This window comes from Hoplias malabaricus, chromosome 5 (assembly GCF_029633855.1).
Source record: "Hoplias malabaricus isolate fHopMal1 chromosome 5, fHopMal1.hap1, whole genome shotgun sequence".
Classification (NCBI taxonomy): Eukaryota; Metazoa; Chordata; class Actinopteri; order Characiformes; family Erythrinidae; genus Hoplias; species Hoplias malabaricus.
Window position 1 is genome coordinate 38,273,230 of NC_089804.1, and position 19,972 is coordinate 38,293,201.

The 19,972-nt window shown below is 40.2% G+C and overlaps 3 protein-coding genes and 2 non-coding genes across 10 annotated transcripts; 2 read left to right on the top strand and 3 right to left on the bottom strand.

Moving 5' to 3' along the window:
• Positions 1-83: 83 nt before the first annotated feature.
• glt8d1 (glycosyltransferase 8 domain containing 1) lies at positions 84-7,774 on the bottom strand. Of its 3 annotated transcripts, XM_066670208.1 has the most exons (11): positions 7,567-7,774; positions 6,241-6,283; positions 5,570-5,641; positions 4,022-4,120; positions 3,711-3,918; positions 3,497-3,605; positions 3,326-3,410; positions 2,552-2,664; positions 2,134-2,300; positions 1,684-1,796; positions 84-1,028 (listed from the first exon to the last, which is right to left on the bottom strand). In XM_066670208.1, exons 3-11 carry the CDS (start codon positions 5,583-5,585, stop codon positions 844-846), a joined length of 1,095 nt encoding a protein of 364 aa, XP_066526305.1. In that variant the 5' UTR covers positions 5,586-5,641; positions 6,241-6,283; positions 7,567-7,774; the 3' UTR covers positions 84-843. The 3 variants fall into 3 exon arrangements, with proteins under 3 accessions (XP_066526305.1, XP_066526304.1, XP_066526306.1); XM_066670207.1 differs by lacking the exon at positions 7,567-7,774 and having other exon boundaries at positions 6,241-6,408; XM_066670209.1 differs by lacking the exons at positions 6,241-6,283; positions 7,567-7,774 and adding an exon at positions 5,755-6,089.
• spcs1 (signal peptidase complex subunit 1) lies at positions 7,118-9,896 on the top strand. Its single transcript, XM_066670210.1, has 4 exons — positions 7,118-7,260; positions 8,528-8,587; positions 8,728-8,814; positions 9,617-9,896. Exons 1-4 carry the CDS (start codon positions 7,225-7,227, stop codon positions 9,740-9,742), a joined length of 309 nt encoding a protein of 102 aa, XP_066526307.1. The 5' UTR covers positions 7,118-7,224; the 3' UTR covers positions 9,743-9,896.
• On the bottom strand, positions 9,887-19,332 carry nek4 (NIMA-related kinase 4). Of its 4 annotated transcripts, none has more exons than XM_066670201.1 (16): positions 19,076-19,332; positions 18,220-18,486; positions 17,635-17,832; positions 17,227-17,334; positions 16,920-17,074; positions 16,370-16,499; positions 15,540-16,163; positions 15,409-15,465; positions 14,957-15,100; positions 14,713-14,802; positions 14,554-14,617; positions 13,671-13,780; positions 12,738-12,826; positions 11,136-11,335; positions 10,597-10,730; positions 9,887-10,352 (listed from the first exon to the last, which is right to left on the bottom strand). In XM_066670201.1, exons 1-16 carry the CDS (start codon positions 19,160-19,162, stop codon positions 10,254-10,256), a joined length of 2,556 nt encoding a protein of 851 aa, XP_066526298.1. In that variant the 5' UTR covers positions 19,163-19,332; the 3' UTR covers positions 9,887-10,253. The 4 variants fall into 4 exon arrangements, with proteins under 4 accessions (XP_066526298.1, XP_066526297.1, XP_066526299.1 ...); XM_066670200.1 differs by having other exon boundaries at positions 14,713-14,811; XM_066670202.1 differs by having other exon boundaries at positions 9,889-10,352; positions 14,713-14,853; positions 15,624-16,163.
• trnae-cuc (transfer RNA glutamic acid (anticodon CUC)) lies at positions 11,623-11,694 on the top strand. The gene has a single exon. It is a non-coding gene; the product is annotated as a tRNA-Glu (tRNA).
• Positions 12,449-12,520, bottom strand: trnae-cuc (transfer RNA glutamic acid (anticodon CUC)). Its single transcript has one exon. It is a non-coding gene; the product is annotated as a tRNA-Glu (tRNA).
• Positions 19,333-19,972: the final 640 nt, after the last annotated feature.

Below are 19,972 nucleotides of genomic sequence, written 5' to 3' on the forward strand. Positions count from 1 at the left end.
AAGGCTTAACCTTTAAACTAGTGTAAAATAAGTTCATCAAGGACTCAGCTGTTTTAAGGTTAAAAATACAGCTTCAACTGAAAGAAAGCAATTATCTCGGCTGTGATTTTTAAATGGGGGGGGGACAGGGCACAGGATTAGCAATTGTATTCAACTTTATTTAGTGCATAAATACATCGTTTGTCTCTATATACAAATTGGCACACTTCTCCCCACAGCAATGTCAGGGAATGGGAACAGCTGTTGCTATAGGATTTAAGAATTGAGCACAAGAGTCATGCATGCTCTTAGATTAGTGTAAGTATCACAAGGGGAAAAACTGCAAGATGTCTGAAAGCAGGTATTGGCAGTGGTTCCGTTTCATAACAGGGAGGCCACAAAAATTAAACAAGTTTATTGTAACCTGTCACAGGGAGAGTGTTATATTTGCAATAGAATAAAATATAGTGGGTTAGAAAAAAAAATACTGTATTAAGGAAATGCTGGACCTTTTGTTTAGTTACAATGCACACAGTGAGGGCTGAGGTAGCATTTTAGTGGAAATGTTGTCCTATGAATTCTCCTCTAGGTAAATTAAGAACATAACAGTTAGTTGAAAACTAGTGTAACAAGAAAAATACTGAACACAGTTAAGAAACAATATGAAAACACTTTGCAAATGAACTCCTTCCAGAAAGAATGTCACTAAAGAGGCAGCCATCTTCTCCTATTCTTGTCTTAACACTTGGGCTGAAAATACTTTGTGGAGTACACTGCGAGTTACTGTAGACAAGGTCTGAAGCAAATAAAGTAGGTTGTCGTTGTGATTCGTAACAGTTGTGTCCATGTAATTCGAGTCCAAGCTTATTTGTCCCCGGGGTGTCTTCTGACTGGATGAAACTTCCCAGTGGGATCTGGAATGTACCACTTCTCCCAGACGTCAGAGAACGAGGAGGTTCTGCCCCATGGCTTAAAATGTCCGTTCCAATGGAGAAGTTTGGCAGCTTTGACAAACTGTGGAGAGTAGCGATTTCCAGCTCCAGTGGCACCTAAAAATATTATAAAAGATTAAAATTAAAATAAAGCCTTTATACATTGACTTTTCTCATTTTGAACATGGCTGTCCCCTTGTGAGGGACATGCAGTGTGTAGCATAAACCGTTTCAGTGACGAATGACAGAACTGGACATTTTCCAACTGGATTTTTGACAAAGTATTCATTTGTTTATTCATCTTCTTTAAACACTTCATCCTGATTGGGGCTGGAGTGTGTTCAGAGTCTACTCAGAATCAGACAACAAAACATCCTGGACATGGAGCTAGTCCACCAGAGGGCATCTCACCCAGTCACTTTCTCACACACACATTCTTTCATTCATTATCTGTAAATGCTTATCTAGTTCAGGGTCACGACAGGTCCAGGGTCTACCTGGAATCATTGGGTGCAAGGCGGGAATACACCCTGGAGGGGGCGCCAGTCCTTCACAGGGCAACACACACACACCTGGGCACAATTACACACACACTCAGTTACACACTTTTGGGCAATTTCACACAACCAATACACCTACCAGCCTGTGTTTTTGGACTGTCGGAAGAAACCAGAACACCCAGAGGAAACTCAGTGTTGAAACCAGGACCCCAGTATACTGGAGCTATATGGCACTGATATCTTTCAGCGCCACGGCAGATTAAATTTCTTACCAAGGTGTCGAACATGCCACATAGGGTCGATGCTGGAGTGGTGCTTGTAGAACACAATGAGCAGCGGAGGTGTTGTGAAGCTGTCTGCTAGGGTTTTACTGTACAGATCCTCCCTGGTGGAACAAATTCTAAATTAATTGAGGGCCAGCACGTGTGCACAAGTGATAAATGTAATTTCAGTGTTATTATGAAGGCAGATTTAGTGTTTTATTACTAAAGCTATTCATCACAGCATTAGTTTGAGATCTGGGGCTAGAAGTCAGAACAGGTAGGGCCCAAAGGGATTACCAAGGTAATGAGAAAACAATGCAATGCACCTTTAAGTAAATCTTAATTATAGAAAGCTTTTAATGTGGAATACTTTCTTCTTTGCTGCATTATACTTAATTCCCAACTCTAATTTTGACTCTATTCAGACTTCAGCCAATGTACAGCATTCCTCCCACTCACTTGACATTGCGCTCCATCCACTGCTCAATCTGCCTGGTGATGTTCTGTTGTTTCCACTCCGTCAAATTTGCCACAAAGACTCCAGGATTGAAAGAGCATGTGTTTGCCCTCATTGCCAGTTTCTTAATAGCGTCTTTTTTGAAGTCCAGGAAGCCAATATAGCTGTTCTGTAACACAACAGAAAGTCAAGAAGCACTGATCACGCTGATCACATATGGTACAGGAACACATTTTTGTGTAAACGAATGTAATAAAAGACCTGGTTATATTTCACCCCTGTGTCAGTTTTCAATATCTGTTTCCTTGGCAACAGTGTGCTGCTTCATCATTAGCTTTCTGGTAAGGGAGGTGAAGTGGGCTCGGCGGTGGTGCACCATTTGATTCCATTTAAATTCCAGATCATTTTACTGATATTTACCTGGTTACCTGCTCCTCTAATGATGCCTTTGGAGGATGCGGTGTCACAGTCATCTGAAAAAGCAGCTGCATGTCCAGGCTTCAGACTTGTGTCAAAAAGCTCCTGGATATCTCCTGCAACAGAATCATTCATTCATTCATTATCTGTAACCGCTTATCCAGTTCAGGGTCACAGTGGGTCCAGAGCCTACCTGGAATCATTGGGCACAAGGCGGGAATACACCCTGCCAGTCCTTCACAGGGCAACACAGACACACTCACACCTACAGACACTTTTGAGTCACCAATCCACCTACCAACGTGTGTTTTTGGACTGTGGGATGAAACCCACGCAGACACGGAGAACACACCAACTCCTCACAGACAGTCACCCGGAGCGGAAATCGAACCCACAACCTCCAGGCCCCTGAAGCTGTGTGACTGCGACACCTACCTGCTGCGCCACCGTGCCGCCCGCAACAAAATCATGTATTTCATATTATTGGGGACGTGTCTCATGAAGTAAGTAATATTTAAACAGCCACATTATATACCCAATAAGTACATTAGTCACAGGTTGCCCTAAATGTTCAGAAGCTTGATTCTGATTGGCCAAAAGCTGTTAATACTCTAACGCTGGACTTAAACTGCCCTGGATTAAGTAAAATTGGATGTACAAATTTTCATGTTGATATTAAATAAATAAATGTGGTCAACTCTCATAAGATAACACATTCCTGCTTTGTGAGACAGGGCCCTGATCATATGGATAATTCCTTGTAAACATGACTCTTACCTTGTACAATAACATCATCATCCAGGTAAATAGCTTTCTCTGCATTAGGTAAAAATGCTGGCATGTAGAATCTGGCAAAGGTCAACTGTAAAGTAAACAGTTTCAGGATGCAGTATTAATGTTTCAATAACATAACATCCTCAATATCTCAGAACAGACTTGTGTACTTACTGGCTTCACCAGATCTGCCTTCTGTGGACCATCTGAAATCTTGCCCTCAAGGATCTTGGGCTCAAATGTGATGATTTTGTGTCTGATGTCCGTCTTACTCAACCAGGTCCTGTCAAGAGATGAACACATTATCTATAGAAGCATACAACCTAGGAGTTTGCAGTATTTGACCTGATTTTACACCAAGTAGAACAAGACTGAGCATGGCCCTTACTTCAGATGCTCCACGGACTCGTTCAAGGTCACTATGTTGAAAACCACATTAGCCTTGCTGTTACTGTTCACACTATTCATGGCAGCGACAGCAGCCCCCAATCTCTCCTCTGCTGCTGTGATGACCACCGGGATCTCTGGCCCCGTCCTGACCTTACGGTCTGAGAAAAATCCAGTTTCGAACGGCAGGATGACACCTGGTACTGATTCTGGAAAAGGTAAGGAAATGAAGATCAACAGGACAGGACTGTAACTAAAGGGAGTATCTGAAACTTACATAACAGTGAAATCCCCACAGGTGTAGTGTAGTACCTGCATTGTCTCGCTTTAGGAAATCACTGAGATTCAGTAGATTTCGGTGTACAATGATTAAAAAGGCTATAGACAGCAGCACAAGGATGACCACGTTCACTGAAACAAAAGGAAATCACAATAATCACTTTAATAATTTAACTTTATTTTTTATTTTTTTTACTTATTTTTAAAATTCCGAAGTGTATGTTGAGATAGGAACAGGTCTCAATGTCTACTACACATATATTGCCATTATAAATTTGTTGAAAATGACCAATTACAAGTAATTTCACTTAAAATGTTGATACTGGGGCGGCACGGTGGAGGAGTCGATGTGTTCTCCCTGTGTCCGCATGGGTTTCCTCCCACGGTCCAAAAACCTACCGTGGTAGGTGGATTGGCGACTCAAAAATAAAAAAAGAAGTGTCCATAGGTGTAAGTGTGTGTGTGTGTTGCCCTGTGAAGGACTGGCGCCCCCTCCAGGGTGTATTCCCACCTTGCGCCCAATGATTCCAGGTAGGCTCTGGACCCACCGTGACCCTGAACTGGATAAGGCAGGGGTCGGCAACCTTTACCACTCAAAGAGCCATTTGGACCCATTCACACAGTAAAGAAAACACTGGGAGTCACAAAACCCTTTTGAAATTTTAAATGAAATAACACTGCGCATAACAGGGTTTGTTGCCTTTGTGCTATGTATAAACAAACTACACTGTGTTACATTTATGAAATCAATGAACGACTGCAGAGAAAATGAAATAACATTTGTACATGCAACAAAACATTTTTAACTTTTAAAAAAAAAAAGACGTTGTGTTGACGGTTAAGTAAAATACTCAACGTCTATTTGAGTCCTTGTAGTAATGGAAAAAAACACCGAACTTAAATTATCCACTGGCAGCAAACAATGCTGTCCTCTCTCTGCGTGCCGTCATTATTTTACTGTCAAAAAGTTTAAGAAACCGCACACTGGCGGGTGTCACACATTGGAATTTGTGACGTGTATTAAGAGCGACAAAAATATTTTAAATATTAAAATATTTTAGATGTTACAAGATCGCCATAATCTTCATAGAGTTACATTTTGAAAATGAACGAACCAAAATAAAATATTTTAATTAAATACTCATGAATTATTTTCAAATGCTGAGCCGCATCAGAGGGATCAAAGAGCCGCGGGTTGCCGACCCCTGGGATAAGGGTTACAGATAATGGATGTTGATACTGGCAGTGCAACACCAAACCGTTAAAACACTGAAAAAAGGTTTAAAAATATTGATGAACTTGGAAATTGCGCATACACTGAGGGGGGGGGGGGGGGGGGGGGGATCAGCACTGAGAGTTCAGAGTACACTTTCAAACAGTGTTGTGGACAAAACCACCGATTTCAAAAGGTGGTGTGAACATTGTCCCCAGCATAAATTAGGCCTATGAATGTACTATGCAGGTTTCTTTAACTTCTCACCACTCTGAATAATTGCACATGCCTTAACTTAACGTCTTACTTGGCGTAAGACATTCAGCAAATGGGGAAACACAGAAATAACATCCACTTTTATTACTTACCTCTCCGTAGTGTCATTGCCCTTATTGTTGCCTTTCCCCTTCCTCAGACTGGACACTTCATTTCCTCTGAGTCTGAGCAATGTTCGGAAAAAGAGAAAGAAAAATCAGTGAGCACTCTACCTTTAAAATAGAGTCATTCCTCCACTGTTTATAAGGGCAGGAGCTGGTATTAGTAAATACTCTACTAGGAAATCTTTTCACTAGATGTTGCTGCATTGCTGTGAGGATTTGTTTGCAGCCACAAAAGAATCAATTAGTTCTGGATCATTAAGGCTCTTCCAAACCATGCCGAAGGAGCTCTTTAGCGTCGCGCTTTGGGATTAATACTCCTCTAGTCGACGCTTGGCATTGGATATATTGACGTTAAACTCGTGTGCGGCTGATGCAAGGCGTCCCATTTCACTCCAGGCTTTTCTACGAAGATAAGAACAGCAGTGCTTGCGTCTGAACACCCTCTGTAAGTTCACATTAAAGCGTACCAGGACACTTTGGGAGCGTTTATCTAAAAGGCAACGTCTATCTGACCATGGTTACTCTTGTCTACTCAGTGAGAAGCCCCCCGTTACAAAACATGCCACAGAATAGTCCCAAGAGGCATACATTCCACCACAGAATCATCCAAACCGCAAATAAAATTACAAGTATGAAGAATATAGAGAGAGTTAACTCACCTGGGTTTTCCCGGCTCCTCTAGGTTCGCATCCAAAATGCCAACTCAACATCAACAAGTCGAAAATAAAGGACAGCACACAGTTATTCATTATTCCTGGAGAAATTGAACGCTGCACAAAACCTTCACATGTTTTTAACAACCTCCGCTTACTAACAGCCATGTGTTTGTCCCATCCGCATGATATATAAATCGATGAAATCCATCGACTATAGCAGAAACGGACCGCCCCCTTCTCCCATAAATGGCACAGATAAGGTGTCTAGCTTTCGGCCAGATAAAAAAGTTGTAACTTAATTACAGGCTCGATCTATAACATGAATAATCAGCAAGTAATGCATATTTATGTACATATATAACAAGATGATGTTGAGCGGCAATGCTTAAGAGGTGTTTAACACCGGTTATTTTGATTAGTTTACAATACCGATTCAAAGAGTCATCTCTAAGAGTCGACACCAAGTGTTGATTCTCCACAATACATTCTTAGTAACCGCCACAGCGACTCTGGTAACCGCTTAAAAGTATTTTTGTGATTGAAAGATATTGATAGACCATAAACACATTATTATTAAACAATTGCAAATAAAAAACATTAAAAAGGCAACCGTGTCCTGTTTTACTGGATGAAACCGCTAGATTTATTAATGCTGACGTTGAACATGCTGAAAATATATTAATACACCTATATTGAACACACGCCGCTTGTAAATTGAAGTCCACACTATGAAGAAATAACTTCAATGATTGTTTAATAAACAATGTAAATTACAAATGAAGAAAATACAATTTCCCAGATTTCCAAAGCTTTGGGTTCGACTCTCGGTGCTCAAATGCCTAACCGGAGAATCGATTCATTCAAGCTTTGATTCATTTTATGCTACGGTTTGGGTCCTTCACAAATCGACGTGCACCTTTTTAAAACAGGAAATCTTACTTTCAGAGCGATTTCTTTGTCAATAATCACGCATTCTCTTATTTCACAATGCTATCCATGTTTAAATCTATACCGACTCACATGGTAAGCCTATATTTCTAAATTAATGCCTATTGTATTTCTCGTCGACTCCCAATCGTTTATCGTGTGCAGACGTTTCTCATTATTTAGTGGTTGCCGTTAGCAGGATGTTAACTGATAGAATGATACAAAATTAACTGCTTAAACTCCTCGGTTGGTAAAAGCTATTACTTTAAGCGTTAACATTATTCTGTCGAACATAACTAAGGAATAATGTTTCGTGTTAAGAACGGACATATGGACAGTTCTTCGTATTTTCCTTCAGTGCGCTGCATAGAGCTTAAAGAAACAATACGCATTATTTTTTACCTTAAAATAGCAGCTTTAAATCATCTTGACGCTCGCCCGAGCTGTAATAGGGAGATAGTTATTCCTAACTTTTGAACCTTCACCCACTTAATGCAGTATTAATCAAGGCGTTAACAAGTCTATCAATTTTTTTTTCTTTTTAGCTGGATGAAGTGTCATACAGGAAATGATCATTGACAGCAATGGTTTAGCATTTCTGTTTTGAATCTAGCCAATTTAGACTGAGTTTCTTACGTCATAAACCTAAAGCATCAATTGAGTCAGTTTGAGATGTGGAGCTTCTGAGAAAGTGGGTGGAGATGTTAGGGACTAATAGGGTGACACCAGATCTGAGAGATGGTGAAAAACAGGACACGTCTCTGGGGGGGGGGGGGGGTCTTAGCTGAACCTATGTGTGCTATTAGGTCCTTTACACCTTTATTTGCTACACAAAACATGGGAATTCATCCGAGAGCTTACATTTATGTTTCGGCATAACTGCTCCAGATGAGGGTGGGTACATGAGCTTTGCCTGACGTAAACAAGGACTACTGACGTGCAGACTGACCAATTAAATATTTACAGAGAAGGTTCTCGACCAATAACGGTAGCTCTACAGTCAGACCGTCCAATCAGAAGATTTTAGGCTACTCCACCACGCCCCCTTCTGACTCAAGCGAACCAATCGGAGTAGGGGAGGGCGGGACTAGTTTGTGAACGAAACTTCTCGAAGTTCTATGTAAGCTCTAGAAAAACAAAATCCCGGACGTTTGTGAAATTCCGCGCATACATTTTGTTTTAAGTCTAAAAAAGAGGACATGTCCGGGTAAAAGAGGACGTCTGGTCACCCTAGGGACTAATTGCATATTTATATATCCCTGTGTACTAAATGAAGGCAAAGGTGCAGATGCACTAGGGGATTGTTCTCAGAAATAACATTCAGTTATGTCATTTTAATTTGAATAACTTTTAATCTATCCAGGACTACAAAGGACAAAAACTTGCGGAGCAGATTTTCCAAGGCATCATCCTTGTCTCAGCGGTAAGACACTTACTGGCTTCTACTGCAATCAGATGTTTGCTGGTTTAGGAGCAGAAAAAGGCATTCAGCGTTTTTAAAAAATTGAATATTTTATTTTCTAAAATGGCTCATTAATTTTGTATTTATTGTTAATTTTGCAGGTGATTGGATTCATCTATGGTCTTATTATTCAGCAGTTTGGATGGACTGTTTATATAATGCTAGCTGGATTCACTGTCTCCTGTTTGGTAAGCATTTAGTTTTTCACCTCTGATTAAACTACTTATGTTTTTAGTATAATCTACAGGGGTTGGACAATGAAACTGAAACACCTGTCATTGTAGTGTGGGAGGTGTCATGGCTAAATTGGAGCAGCCTGGTGGCCAATCTTTAACTGCACATTGCACCAGTAAGACCATGTGCATCCAATGTGCAATCAAACATTGAGTCCTGAAGGCGGTGCTGTGTATCAGGACGACAATGCACCAATACACACAGCAAGACTGGTGAAAGATTGGTTTGATGAACATGAAAGTGAAGTTGAACATCTCCCATGGCCTGCACAGTCACCAGATCTAAATATTATTGAGCCACTTTGGGGTGTTTTGGAGGAGTGAGTCAGGAAACGTTTTCCTCCACCAGCATCACGTAGAGACCTGGCCACTATCCTGCAAGAAGAATGGCTTAAAATCCCTCTGACCACTGTGCAGGACTTGTATATGTCATTCCCAAGACGAATTGACGCTGTATTGGCTGCAAAAGGAGGCCCTACAACATACTAATATATTATTGTGGTCTAAAACCAGGTGTTTCACTTTCATTGCCCAACCCCTGTATGTTTCGAGTCAAATTATGCAGTCTTTTAACAATGCTACCTTAAAACATGCAATGGGACATGTTTATCATGTTCACTTTCAAAGCTGCATAATTTAGTTGTAATAGGTGTAATAAATGTACAGTGTACTTTATCCGTAATGTCTAACTATTGGTTATAGGTGCATGCCATTATTTGTTGTGTTTTCACACAGCGCTCTCTCTCTCTCCTCACAGCTTACACTGCCTCCATGGCCCATGTACAGAAGACACCCCCTCACATGGCACCCTGTTATACCTGAGCCTTCTGCAGAACCCCGTGAAAAACCTCAAGAGAATTTAAAGAAGAAGAAGCATAAGTAGAATAACATCTGGTTTCCCTTTTGAACACCTTCATGTAGTGACCTCTGCCCCCTTGCTTTTCAGACTTTGTGGACTTGCCAAAACTTAACAGAGGATACAAGCATTCATGTCAAGTTTAATGTAAAATTAAAAATCTGTTTAATAAAAGGATCATTCTCACCATTCTGTGTAGAACATTATGCTAATTCAAAAGTATATATTCATTAGAACTCATCCCACGTTTATGCTCTTAGAGACATACACTGTGTGGCCAGTAGGGGGAAAAACAACAGCTAAAGTAAAACTGACCTTATAATTAGCTGAACATTAATTGTCTCTCTAAAATTAACCTTGCATTTATCTAACATAGATGAATTGCATATACGTAGATTCATATTGTATTTTATAAAACGCATATTTACAAAGGCTTCATGACACAGTTAACCCTTCAGCTCGACTTTCCCAAATCTGTCCATCGAAAATCAGAAGGAGCAGCATGATCAATGTTTTACCAAAGTGCTACTCATCAAGCTCAATCTTTGAAAGCAACATCTTCGAAAAATTTTAAATGTCGCACCATAACAGCATACGTCTTATACTTCTCCTCACCCAGCTGCTCCTGGAGCAGGACCTGCAAGAGCAGAAAGAAACGTTTAGACTTTAGAAAGTATATTACTTTTTTGTGTGGTCTGTTTTGAGATGGCTCTTCGTATCTGTTTATTTAACTCAAAGTGAGCAATTGTAGATTGTGATTGAGCTTTGGAGATAAATACAGGCTGTACACATAGTTTTCATCCATGTTGAGCTATCCTACAAACATCAGAAGGTCCAGTTCAATTTAAATCCCTCTATGGAGATAATTCTCTATGGCTGACCTCTCTCTTCTCTTCATCCTCCTCTTGCATGATGTCCAGGACTTTGTCCAGCAATTTCACTCCGAGTCCTTTAACAACATCAGTTCGCAAACGTTCAATGGCTCTCTTGATCTTCGCTGGTCCTGAAGAGTCATCTGAACACAGAGTAAAAAAGGCCCTCAGTTATTTCCAGATAGCTCAGATTATTCTGATTATTTCTGAAAAACTTGTTCCAGACAAAAACTGAACCCCCTGGTAAATGTGTATTGATCTGTTAAGAAATGTAAGCAGGAAAATAAACCTTAGTTAGCTAAAGTCAGCATTGGAAGCCTGAATATTGCATTACTAGTTAGCTACAGTAGACTTGTTGCTGTAATGCAGAACTAAAGAAGCAACAGTCTATTCACTGGTAGATGGTAGACTTCAGATTTGTTTGTCAATTTTCTTTTTCCTATTTTCAAATAGGACTAATATGTACATCATGAACATATGAACTGATCACAATGATGTTTAATAGTAGTCTGCATTTTAATGAGCACCGATGTGGATAAATACCAGACCTGAGGGAAAGTCACTGAAGTGGACGTCATTCTCTCCATCGTTGGCCTTTCCATGAAGCATCAGCGTGTCTCTGTATTTTCTGTTCAGTTTAAACTCTTTCAGCGTGGCAGGGTTGCTATGTGAAACATCTCTGCTATCCATCCGTAATGTCTGCGTCATCATCTGAACCAGGTCTTGCATCTCATTGGTTTCAGTCTTTCTACAGGCACAAAAACAAGGGCATAGGTGAAATGAGAGCAACTTTGTGTACACAAATTAATCTGACTTCATGAAATATAAACAATTTCAGGCTGAATGTAAGGGGGATTATTTTTACGCTAAAGTAGATAACAAATAATGGCAGTTAACATGCATTTTTCATGTCTAAATCATAATACTTTACCAGATTTTTCTGAATATTTTGCCTATGTGCATGACATATACCTAAAACATAGCCTCGCATGCTTTTTTCGTCTTACACACAGCTGCTGTCTTCCCTCACTCAGCTCCCTGGTGGTCTAGTGGTTAGGATTCGGCGCTCTCACCGCCGCGGCCCGGGTTCGATTCCCGGTCAGGGAACAAGCTTTACTTTTCCCAAAGTCACTTGGAATATTTTTTTTGCCATTTGTCATTTTACCACAGTGTCCAAATATTCATTATAGTATTATATGATAAATCACATTTAATAAAACTCAGGAGGGAGGTCCTTTTTTCCCATTCAGGTAAATAAATAAATAAATATATTATATTATATTATATAAGTGAGCAAAAAACATTAAAACTATTAATTAAATCCAGCAAAATTATACAAATATAAGTTTTTTGATGGGCCTATTGTACAGAGGGTAGGTGAAATGGCTTCTCTAATAAAAATATCCAGGTGTGTGAATGGTGAATGAATGAGTGTGTGCTCATATGGATTGGCGCTCTGTCCTGGGTGAAACCCTAGTGCCCGATGCAGTCCTACAGGTGGACGGTCGTTCCTGGTCGAGAGTACGCTGTGCGCATTTGGCTGCCGCTTCTCGCCAGTGTGTGTGTGGATTGAGTGTTCTGAGCATTCTAAGCAGTGTGGATTGTAACGCGTTCTTGGGTGTCTAGAAAGGTGCTATATAAGTGTAACTATATATATATATATATATATATATATATATATATATATATACACACACACACACACACACATACATATATATATATATAGATCATGCACCACATAATAATAATAATAATACATTACATCTCTGCAGTGTTAATAGTGTTTGGAGTGTAGCAACAGACAGACAACATAACAAAGACATTATATTAAATGCTAAGCCCTTTAGGGAAAAGCTTGTTCCCTGACCGGGAATCGAACCCGGGCCGCGGCGGTGAGAGCGCCGAATCCTAACCACTAGACCACCAGGGAGCTGAGTGAGGGAAGACAACAGCTGTGTGTGAGCTGAGAAAGGCATGTGGGGTTTGACCTTCAGCAGATGACTGCATGAGCTTTAAGTGTCTGACTAGTCCAAGTCAGTACGTCGATGAATTGTTAAATTTGTGATCGGGATTTGACCTCTGTGTGGTAATTAAGTGTGTGTGTGTGTGTGTGTGTGTGTGTGTGTGTCTTGGAGTGGGGTTCTCACCCCTCTCTATAGTCTCCCTCTGAGCGCTCGGTGGAGCTAGTGGAGGAGCTACATTCCTCCTCATCCGATCGCCAGGATGATTTCCTCTCCTATTAAAAGCAAAATCTATTTAGAGTTTTAATACAGAACGTCGTTCAGTTAGGGCTGGACAATATGGCCAAGATTTATATCACAACATACTTCTAAATATCGATATGAACAGCATAAAATCTACTGAAAACATGACATCGCCATCAAATATAAACCTACTGGCTTTTTTCAATATGAACATTTTTGAACTGACAACAGCACCCTGTAATGAACATCAGTCAGTGACATGCTCTAAATAATGTATATTGAAACACATTATATTCAATCATAGTCTGTAACCCTCATCCAGTTTAAGGTGGCAGCAGCATATTTCCTCTCAGACACATGAGGCCTTTAGAATCTTACCAAAGCCATCTCTGATCATGGCAGCCAAACCTAATTCCAGTTTATCCACCAAGTCTTCTAGCAGCATATACATGTAATAAATAATCAATGCCATTTTCGCCCGTGGTTCTTCTTAATCAGTGATTACACTGACACTTTGAGGCATGTTTCAGAGATTCTGTACTAAACATATTTTAGACAGGGACCTGCTCTATTTAAACATAAACTGGTCTGTAATTAGAAACATCCAAAATAGTTTGATTCATTGCTAATCAGTAGTAATGAATCAGAAAAAATAAAAATAACAAATAATCAAATTTTGTTGGTTACGCTTTGATGGTAAAAATGACTGATTGCTAATTTCTGAATTGGATCATGTATGTGGCAGCACTGTAAATGCCATATTGCATAGACCCTGGTCCTCCAGGGCTGTAATTTGATATACTGTATGTGTTCATGCAGTCAGCACTGTCTTGACCATCCAATTTGCAGCAGGCCGATAAGGGTCAGTCCTCCTACCTTGTGTGTTACCATGGCTACGCTGGCAGGTCTCGGGCAGTCGGGTTGGTCGGCGTGCTTGGAGCCTAACGAGGAGACATCACACGATGCCCTTCTGACAGCAGGAGCCGCTTCAAAGAAGAGCAAAGGCTTTAACGAGAGGCCATACAGCTCAAAAAAACAGTTACAATGCTTCCTTTTATCTGCATTCATATATGCAGCACCTGCTTGCTTTGATCAGCACTGAACACTATGCAGTTGTCTAAGCATTCTCTAAATTCATGAATTCATATGTCACTGGAGAAAAGCTTTCATCTACAAACCTGAAACTTTTCAGATAAGGGGTGAATTTTTTTTTCTAACTTATGTCCTGGTCAGGATTTTTGTCCTAGAGATGATCAATGAATAGAGCAAGTTTATTTGGACACTAACCATATTGTCTGCTGGGCTACATTACAGTGGGTCCTTGACTTACGACATTGATCCGTTCCTACGTCGCGTCGTAAACCAATTTTCGGTGTAAGTTGGAACATACATACATACTGTACGTAAATAACATACTGTAAGCACTTATCCTATCCTAACACCCATCCTCCTCGGTCCCGAGCCGCGTAACCGTGTATTCTTCCGCCGCGCACACCACACACGAAGTTCACGTTACGACGTTTACGACGCAAAACCACTTAAGTCGAAACAAGGCTTTATACAGTCAATGGGAGATGTGTTGTAACCACGAAACACCGTAACTCGGAACTGACGTAACCCGAGGACCTCCTGTATATGGCACTGAATAATGCAAATAAAGAATACGTTATATTTGCTGCTCACCTGCTCAGACAATATGAAAAATAACATTGCCTTTGAGTTAATAGAAAAATGGCTGTGTTACAGGATATATGAATACCTTGTTCTTGGTTTTCCTGTGACTGCCTCAGTCTTCTCCTCTCTCTGGCGGAAAGAAGACGATTCTGCAAGCGAAGAAGCTCAGATTTAAAAAAAAAATTATATTGAAAATAGTGAGTCAAAACTACAAAACAGGTGTTTGAATAGCTTAATATCTGACCTCTGGGGCAGGTTTACTGCTGTGTGCAGGCTTGCTTGAGGAAGTTGAAGGTGAAGAGGGTTTATCTCGTTCTGCTGTTTCTACGGGTACCTTTACATCCTCAGGCAGGGGAGGAAGAGGCCTGGAGTTAGCCACTTTCTCCTGTATTCAGGTTCAATTGGTTTAAATAAATGAAAAATTGTAGCTTTCTCCAAGAAGGTTGTAATGACTGATCCTAAAGCAAATAACACTCTGCAACACTCACTTTGTTTGGGCCATCTTCAGACTTCTCCCTCTTTCTCTGTCTGCGCTGGCGGCACATGGATGGCTCAGAGGAAGAAGAATGAGGATGAAGAGGTGGAATGTTGTGCTCTAATGGGGTATTGGTTGGTTTTGGATTTGGAGGTTCCTAAATGTATTCAGAAAAGTGACGTATTCTTTATACATTTACAGTATTAAATATTTTATAGAAGTAGTAGGTGGAGCTAAAATATTTCTCAACAGTCTTGTGTCACTGCTAATTAATTGAGCTGGGAGGCTGAAGGCTAGAAAACTTTATTTGGGATATATGCAGCTCCACTGATTCTTTCTGAACAGCTAACACAACATCATTGCAGCTCAACACACTTGCAGGAGAATGTTAATTGTCCAAGGATGTTATGTCAGCTAACAGCCCCCCTATTTTATGCATAACAGGACTGAAATCCATATTCTTACCATCAGGATGACGGGAACAAATGGCTCAAGCAGTTTATCTGTGGACTCCAAGCTTGTCTGTAAAATATATAAAACAACACTCATCTTTAAATTCAAAACGAAAAATGCAAAGTATACAAAGTATAACCTACTCTTGTCTCTGCTGTATGACTTTCTGCCGAGATGTCCCTCAGGGCAGCCTCTGTTTTGTGATCCCCTGTGGCCTCTGGACTGACCTGGTTCTCTACACCATGTTGCATATGACAGGAAGCAGCTACATTTTCCATCTCTGCTTGCTGCAGCAGTTTCAAAGTGTCCTCCTGCACAGCCATATGAGCATCAGGAGCTTTATTCTCTTTTAAAGGCTTCGGTTTGTCTGTGGCCTTTAGAGAAGTGCGTCCACTTAAGCGCTGGGATATGAACGGTTGTGATAACAGTTCTTCCTCTCTCCTGTGGTTACCCAATACCTGTTTTCTGGGGTGAGGCCGAGGAGGGGATAGATCCTCTTTCTCTAACTCCTCCCTCTCTCTCTGCCCTGTCGCTGAAGGCAGCTCACCCACATGTGTGGGTTTGGGTGTGGGCAGAGGTGGCTTCCCTTTCTTCAGTTTGTGTTTGTGCTCCTGGGGTTGGATATTGATGTTTATATTGGTGATGGTTGCTATGGACTGGCCCGTTGAGCTAAGAACAGCCGGGCTGGAGGATTGTCGTTGTAATGGTGCAATTGGCAAAATATTGTCTTTCGCAGCATTGTGTAGATTTTGGTTGTAGTCCTCTGACTATGGGGGAAAAATAAATATGTTTTTGTTAAAGCCTTGTTACAATCCTTAAGAAAAAAATATGTAAATTAAATTTATATTTAAGGTATTTAAAATATAACAATGTCATTACAATTAGTAATAAGCCTAGCTTGAAATGTACTCTCAGTATTGAATCTACATGGACATTTTGCCAAGGCCTTCAGTGTTTTTCAACTTAACCTTACCTTTTTTCCTCTGTTTTTTGACTCAGAGTTGAGACATTGAGGGGAATTCTCCTGCTTTTGAGGATCTGGAGCATTAGGAATGCTTTTAGGTTTGCTGTTCATCACTTTCTTTCGGGATTTGGCAGTTTTCCTGTAAAACAACAGCTATTATTATGGAATCTAGACAAGAAGAATTCATTTTCAAACTACATTATATAAAAACAAATTGCTTTACAAACTTCAAAAAGTGACCATGCTTAGTGCTATATGTAAGCCACAAGGGTATAAAGCTCCAGGGTGTAAAGCGCACCATCCAATAGCTTTTTCACTAGAGTGATTAGCTAGGGTTAATAAGATCTACATCTCATTATCCATAATTTACATATTTACATGACTTTACTATTGCATATGTGGCTCAATGCAATCAAATACTCTACCTAATGGTCCAATGTCTAGTGTAAAGACTTCTCAGAAAAGGGAACCTACGCCCACACCCCCATGACTGTACCCAAACTGCTGGGCTTAAAATGTAGGTTACAAACGTTTATTAAAACTAGATGCAGGCACATACTCTTTGGTGGCCTCCAGAAAGATGGCAATTTGCTGTTTAATGAATGGCTGCCGCAGAATGTGCTTGACGTCCGGTCTGTCTTCTGGTCTCTTACACAGCATCCTCTTTATCAGCTCCCCCAGCTGAGGGTCATACTTACTCGGCATCTGTGGTAACTGGGGAATAAGCAGCAATGCAACAATGAGCCCCCAGAGAAATCCTGAAATAACTACAGCCACTTATTCCAGTCATCCAATAAATCTACAAACAGCAAAGCTGCACAAACTACAGGAACATGTCTCATTCAGAAAAAAAATATGCGAGTTACCTTGCCCTCGATGATCCGAAAGGCGAGTGAATTCATATCTTTAGCGTTGAAGGCGTGTTTTAGTGTGGCCATTTCGTACACACAGCAACCCAGAGCCCACACATCAGACTGCACACACAGATTAGGCCACATCCAAATTGTGAAAATGGAGAATATGGAATTGTTACTTTTTGTCCACCATTGCAACTTTGATGTAAATTGTTTTACTTCATTTAATAGTTGTTCTATAAATTAAGGCCCAGGCCAGTTTTAGGGGGTATTCTGGATGTATGCCATTCACGGACTATGTGTTATTGGGTGAAAAATCATAATTTAAAACATCTTAAGTCAACACTGTTGATTTGTAGCTCTTGCAAATATGTAAATATGTGTATAATGGGTCATAGGTATAATGAGTAACTGTACTACCTTGTAGTTGTAAGGCTTGTTAGAGAAGAGCTCAGGACTCATGTAGTAAGGTGTTCCAATCAAGGTGCTGGCCATATCGTTCTGATTCTCTAGCACTCTAGCAATGCCCAGATCACCCACTTTGATTATGTTGGTCTTGGTCAGGAAAATGTTCTGTGTTTTCAGATCTCTATGCAAGATATGTTTCTCATGCAAGTACTGCCATCAAAAAAACAAAACAAAGGAGTGGTCATTATTAATAATACAGAGTTATATTTCTTCTTGTTTTGGGGCTTTTATGTTTAATGAAATAAAAAATATATTTAAAAATGTTTGTGAATCAATTAATAAACTAATCTGAAGATATCCAGTCATGTTTGTTACAATGACAATGTATACACCTATCATACGCTGTCTCTATACTACTCTATAGTTCCACCAAACGCATACTAAGTATTAAATAATAAATCATTGCCCTTTTACCACCTCGAGACAAAACACTTTGGTGCCCATGCTCTTTATCATCTTTTTTATGATCCATGGAGTTGTTGTGTTTTCTAAAATGATACTCAAGCTATACATTTTTAAAATGTGTCCTGTCATTACCTGCAGAGCCATTGCAATCTGGACAAACCACTCCACCACCTGCCTTTCAGGCAGCAGCTCTCCTTTCTGCTGCTTGAGGCGGTGGTAGAGATCTCCTCCCTCGCAGAAACCCATCACAATATACAGTTGGCAGTCCTCCCCTTCCCATGACTCCCTGTAGTTGACAATGTTGGGGTGTTTGAGCTGAGAGAGGAGCTGGGCTTCTTGTTCTGCTGCCTTCCGTTCACGTTTAGATGACGTCCTTAGGTTCAGCTTCTTTATGACGTACTGGGATTAGTGAGAGGAATATAAGCCTTTAGATTAACAGGACCACAGTATAACATTCAACTAAATACATAAACTGGCGTTTACATAATGGAATCTATGGTGATTTTTAACTCTGTAAGTCAAGCTAGAGAACACAAAATTATGAGAGAACAAGCCTATGACATCCTGTTAAAACCTTTTAAAACATACCCAGCCCCATGTGTGTGACCCACTGTTTTGGGATATAACTAGTTCAATTACTGAGGTAACCAGAGGTTTTTGAATTAGGTTCAATTGTTTTAACAAGTCTTGTTACTGAATTCAGACTGAGTGTAAATAAGGTTAAATCAGTGTAAACTCTCTTGCAGTATTTTCTACTGGAACATAAGCTAATTTCTTGTACAGGTGTTCAAGATATTTTATTAGAACAGAAGCAAATTATCCTTATGACTGGGTGTAAATGAACAGTAGTTTAGTCAGTATACTCCGTTAGAAAACCAGTTAATCGTTTGTATACATAAATCTACCTGTAATAGACACGTTTTAGGGCATTAGATACAGAAGATATGAAGACTATTCAGGTTATAAACTCTAAAGCCCGAGCTCTTACCTGTTTTCGATCTGATTTGTGTTGCACTAGGTTCACTTCTCCGTAACTGCCCTTCCCCACAACTTTGAGAAACACATAGTTTTCCATGGTTTCCTCTCAGTGAAGGGTCCTACTGTCACATAGCGAGGGCTAATTTAAAGGCTTTAGTATAAACCCGTTTGACTGAGTATTTTCCTGTTCTTAAACTTGTTTGGAGAAAGCGATGCTGCGGTAAAAATCTTCACACGGAGCTTCTTCGTCACCAAGCAACTGAACTGTAAAACACCATCGACTCCACAGCTTTCCATAACACCGCCATTTTACACAGCGCCTCCACGGGGTGCACGCCAACCGTCTCCCTCACGAAACAGTCCCCTGAAACACAACAACACAGACATAACCAGTAAATAAGTGAATAAAGATAAAAAGAGTGGACTTAATAAAGACTTAAAGACAAGATTAAAGCCAACTGATATATTGAAGCCCCTTTTTGTAATTTTTAAGTCTTGAATATTTGTTGTTTTTAATTATTTCACTTGGTTCTCAACACGTCCACGCAAAATGCATATATTCCTTCAAGAATATGAACTTATATAAGCAATATTTCAACACAATATTCCCATAAAAATATTTTAAAAATCATATTTTTTTATATAGACAATAATGCGCTAAAATAAGAAATTACTAGACACTAAGCAGCTACAATTTCTCCGTTGCTTTATGGTTTGTGGCGCAGAACCATTATGCATCTTATAGCCCTACAACTCCATATAGTCACCTTAGTGGTGGTGTGGGCTTTGGGGGCCTTGTGCAGTGTGGGCGCGGTGTGGTTGGGGGCGAGGGTGTGAAACAACGGGCTAATAACGTTTTGACCGCCAGGTGCCGTAATGTCGAAATAACTCAATTAGACCAAGGCAA

What these genes read in the sequence shown, in the direction of transcription:
- glt8d1 (XM_066670208.1), bottom strand. An exon ending in GAGTCCGTGGAGCATCTGAA is followed by an intron (nt 3,606 to 3,710) that starts GTAAGGGCCATG and finishes ATCTCTTGACAG; the next exon opens with GACCTGGTTGAGTAAGACGG. An exon ending in TTAGAGGAGCAGGTAACCAG is followed by an intron (nt 2,301 to 2,551) that starts GTAAATATCAGT and finishes GTTGTGTTACAG; the next exon opens with AACAGCTATATTGGCTTCCT.
- spcs1 (XM_066670210.1), top strand. Translation starts at nt 7,225, where the DNA reads ATGCTATCCATGTTTAAATCTATACCGACTCACATG. An exon ending in AATCTATACCGACTCACATG is followed by an intron (nt 7,261 to 8,527) that starts GTAAGCCTATAT and finishes TAATCTATCCAG; the next exon opens with GACTACAAAGGACAAAAACT. An exon ending in GATTCACTGTCTCCTGTTTG is followed by an intron (nt 8,815 to 9,616) that starts GTAAGCATTTAG and finishes CTCTCCTCACAG; the next exon opens with CTTACACTGCCTCCATGGCC.
- nek4 (XM_066670198.1), bottom strand. Translation starts at nt 19,162, where the DNA reads ATGGAAAACTATGTGTTTCTCAAAGTTGTGGGGAAGGGCAGTTACGGA. An exon ending in ACAAGCCTTACAACTACAAG is followed by an intron (nt 17,335 to 17,634) that starts GTAGTACAGTTA and finishes CTGTGTGTGCAG; the next exon opens with TCTGATGTGTGGGCTCTGGG. An exon ending in TAGCCATGGTAACACACAAG is followed by an intron (nt 12,827 to 13,670) that starts GTAGGAGGACTG and finishes TGCTTTTAATAG; the next exon opens with GAGAGGAAATCATCCTGGCG.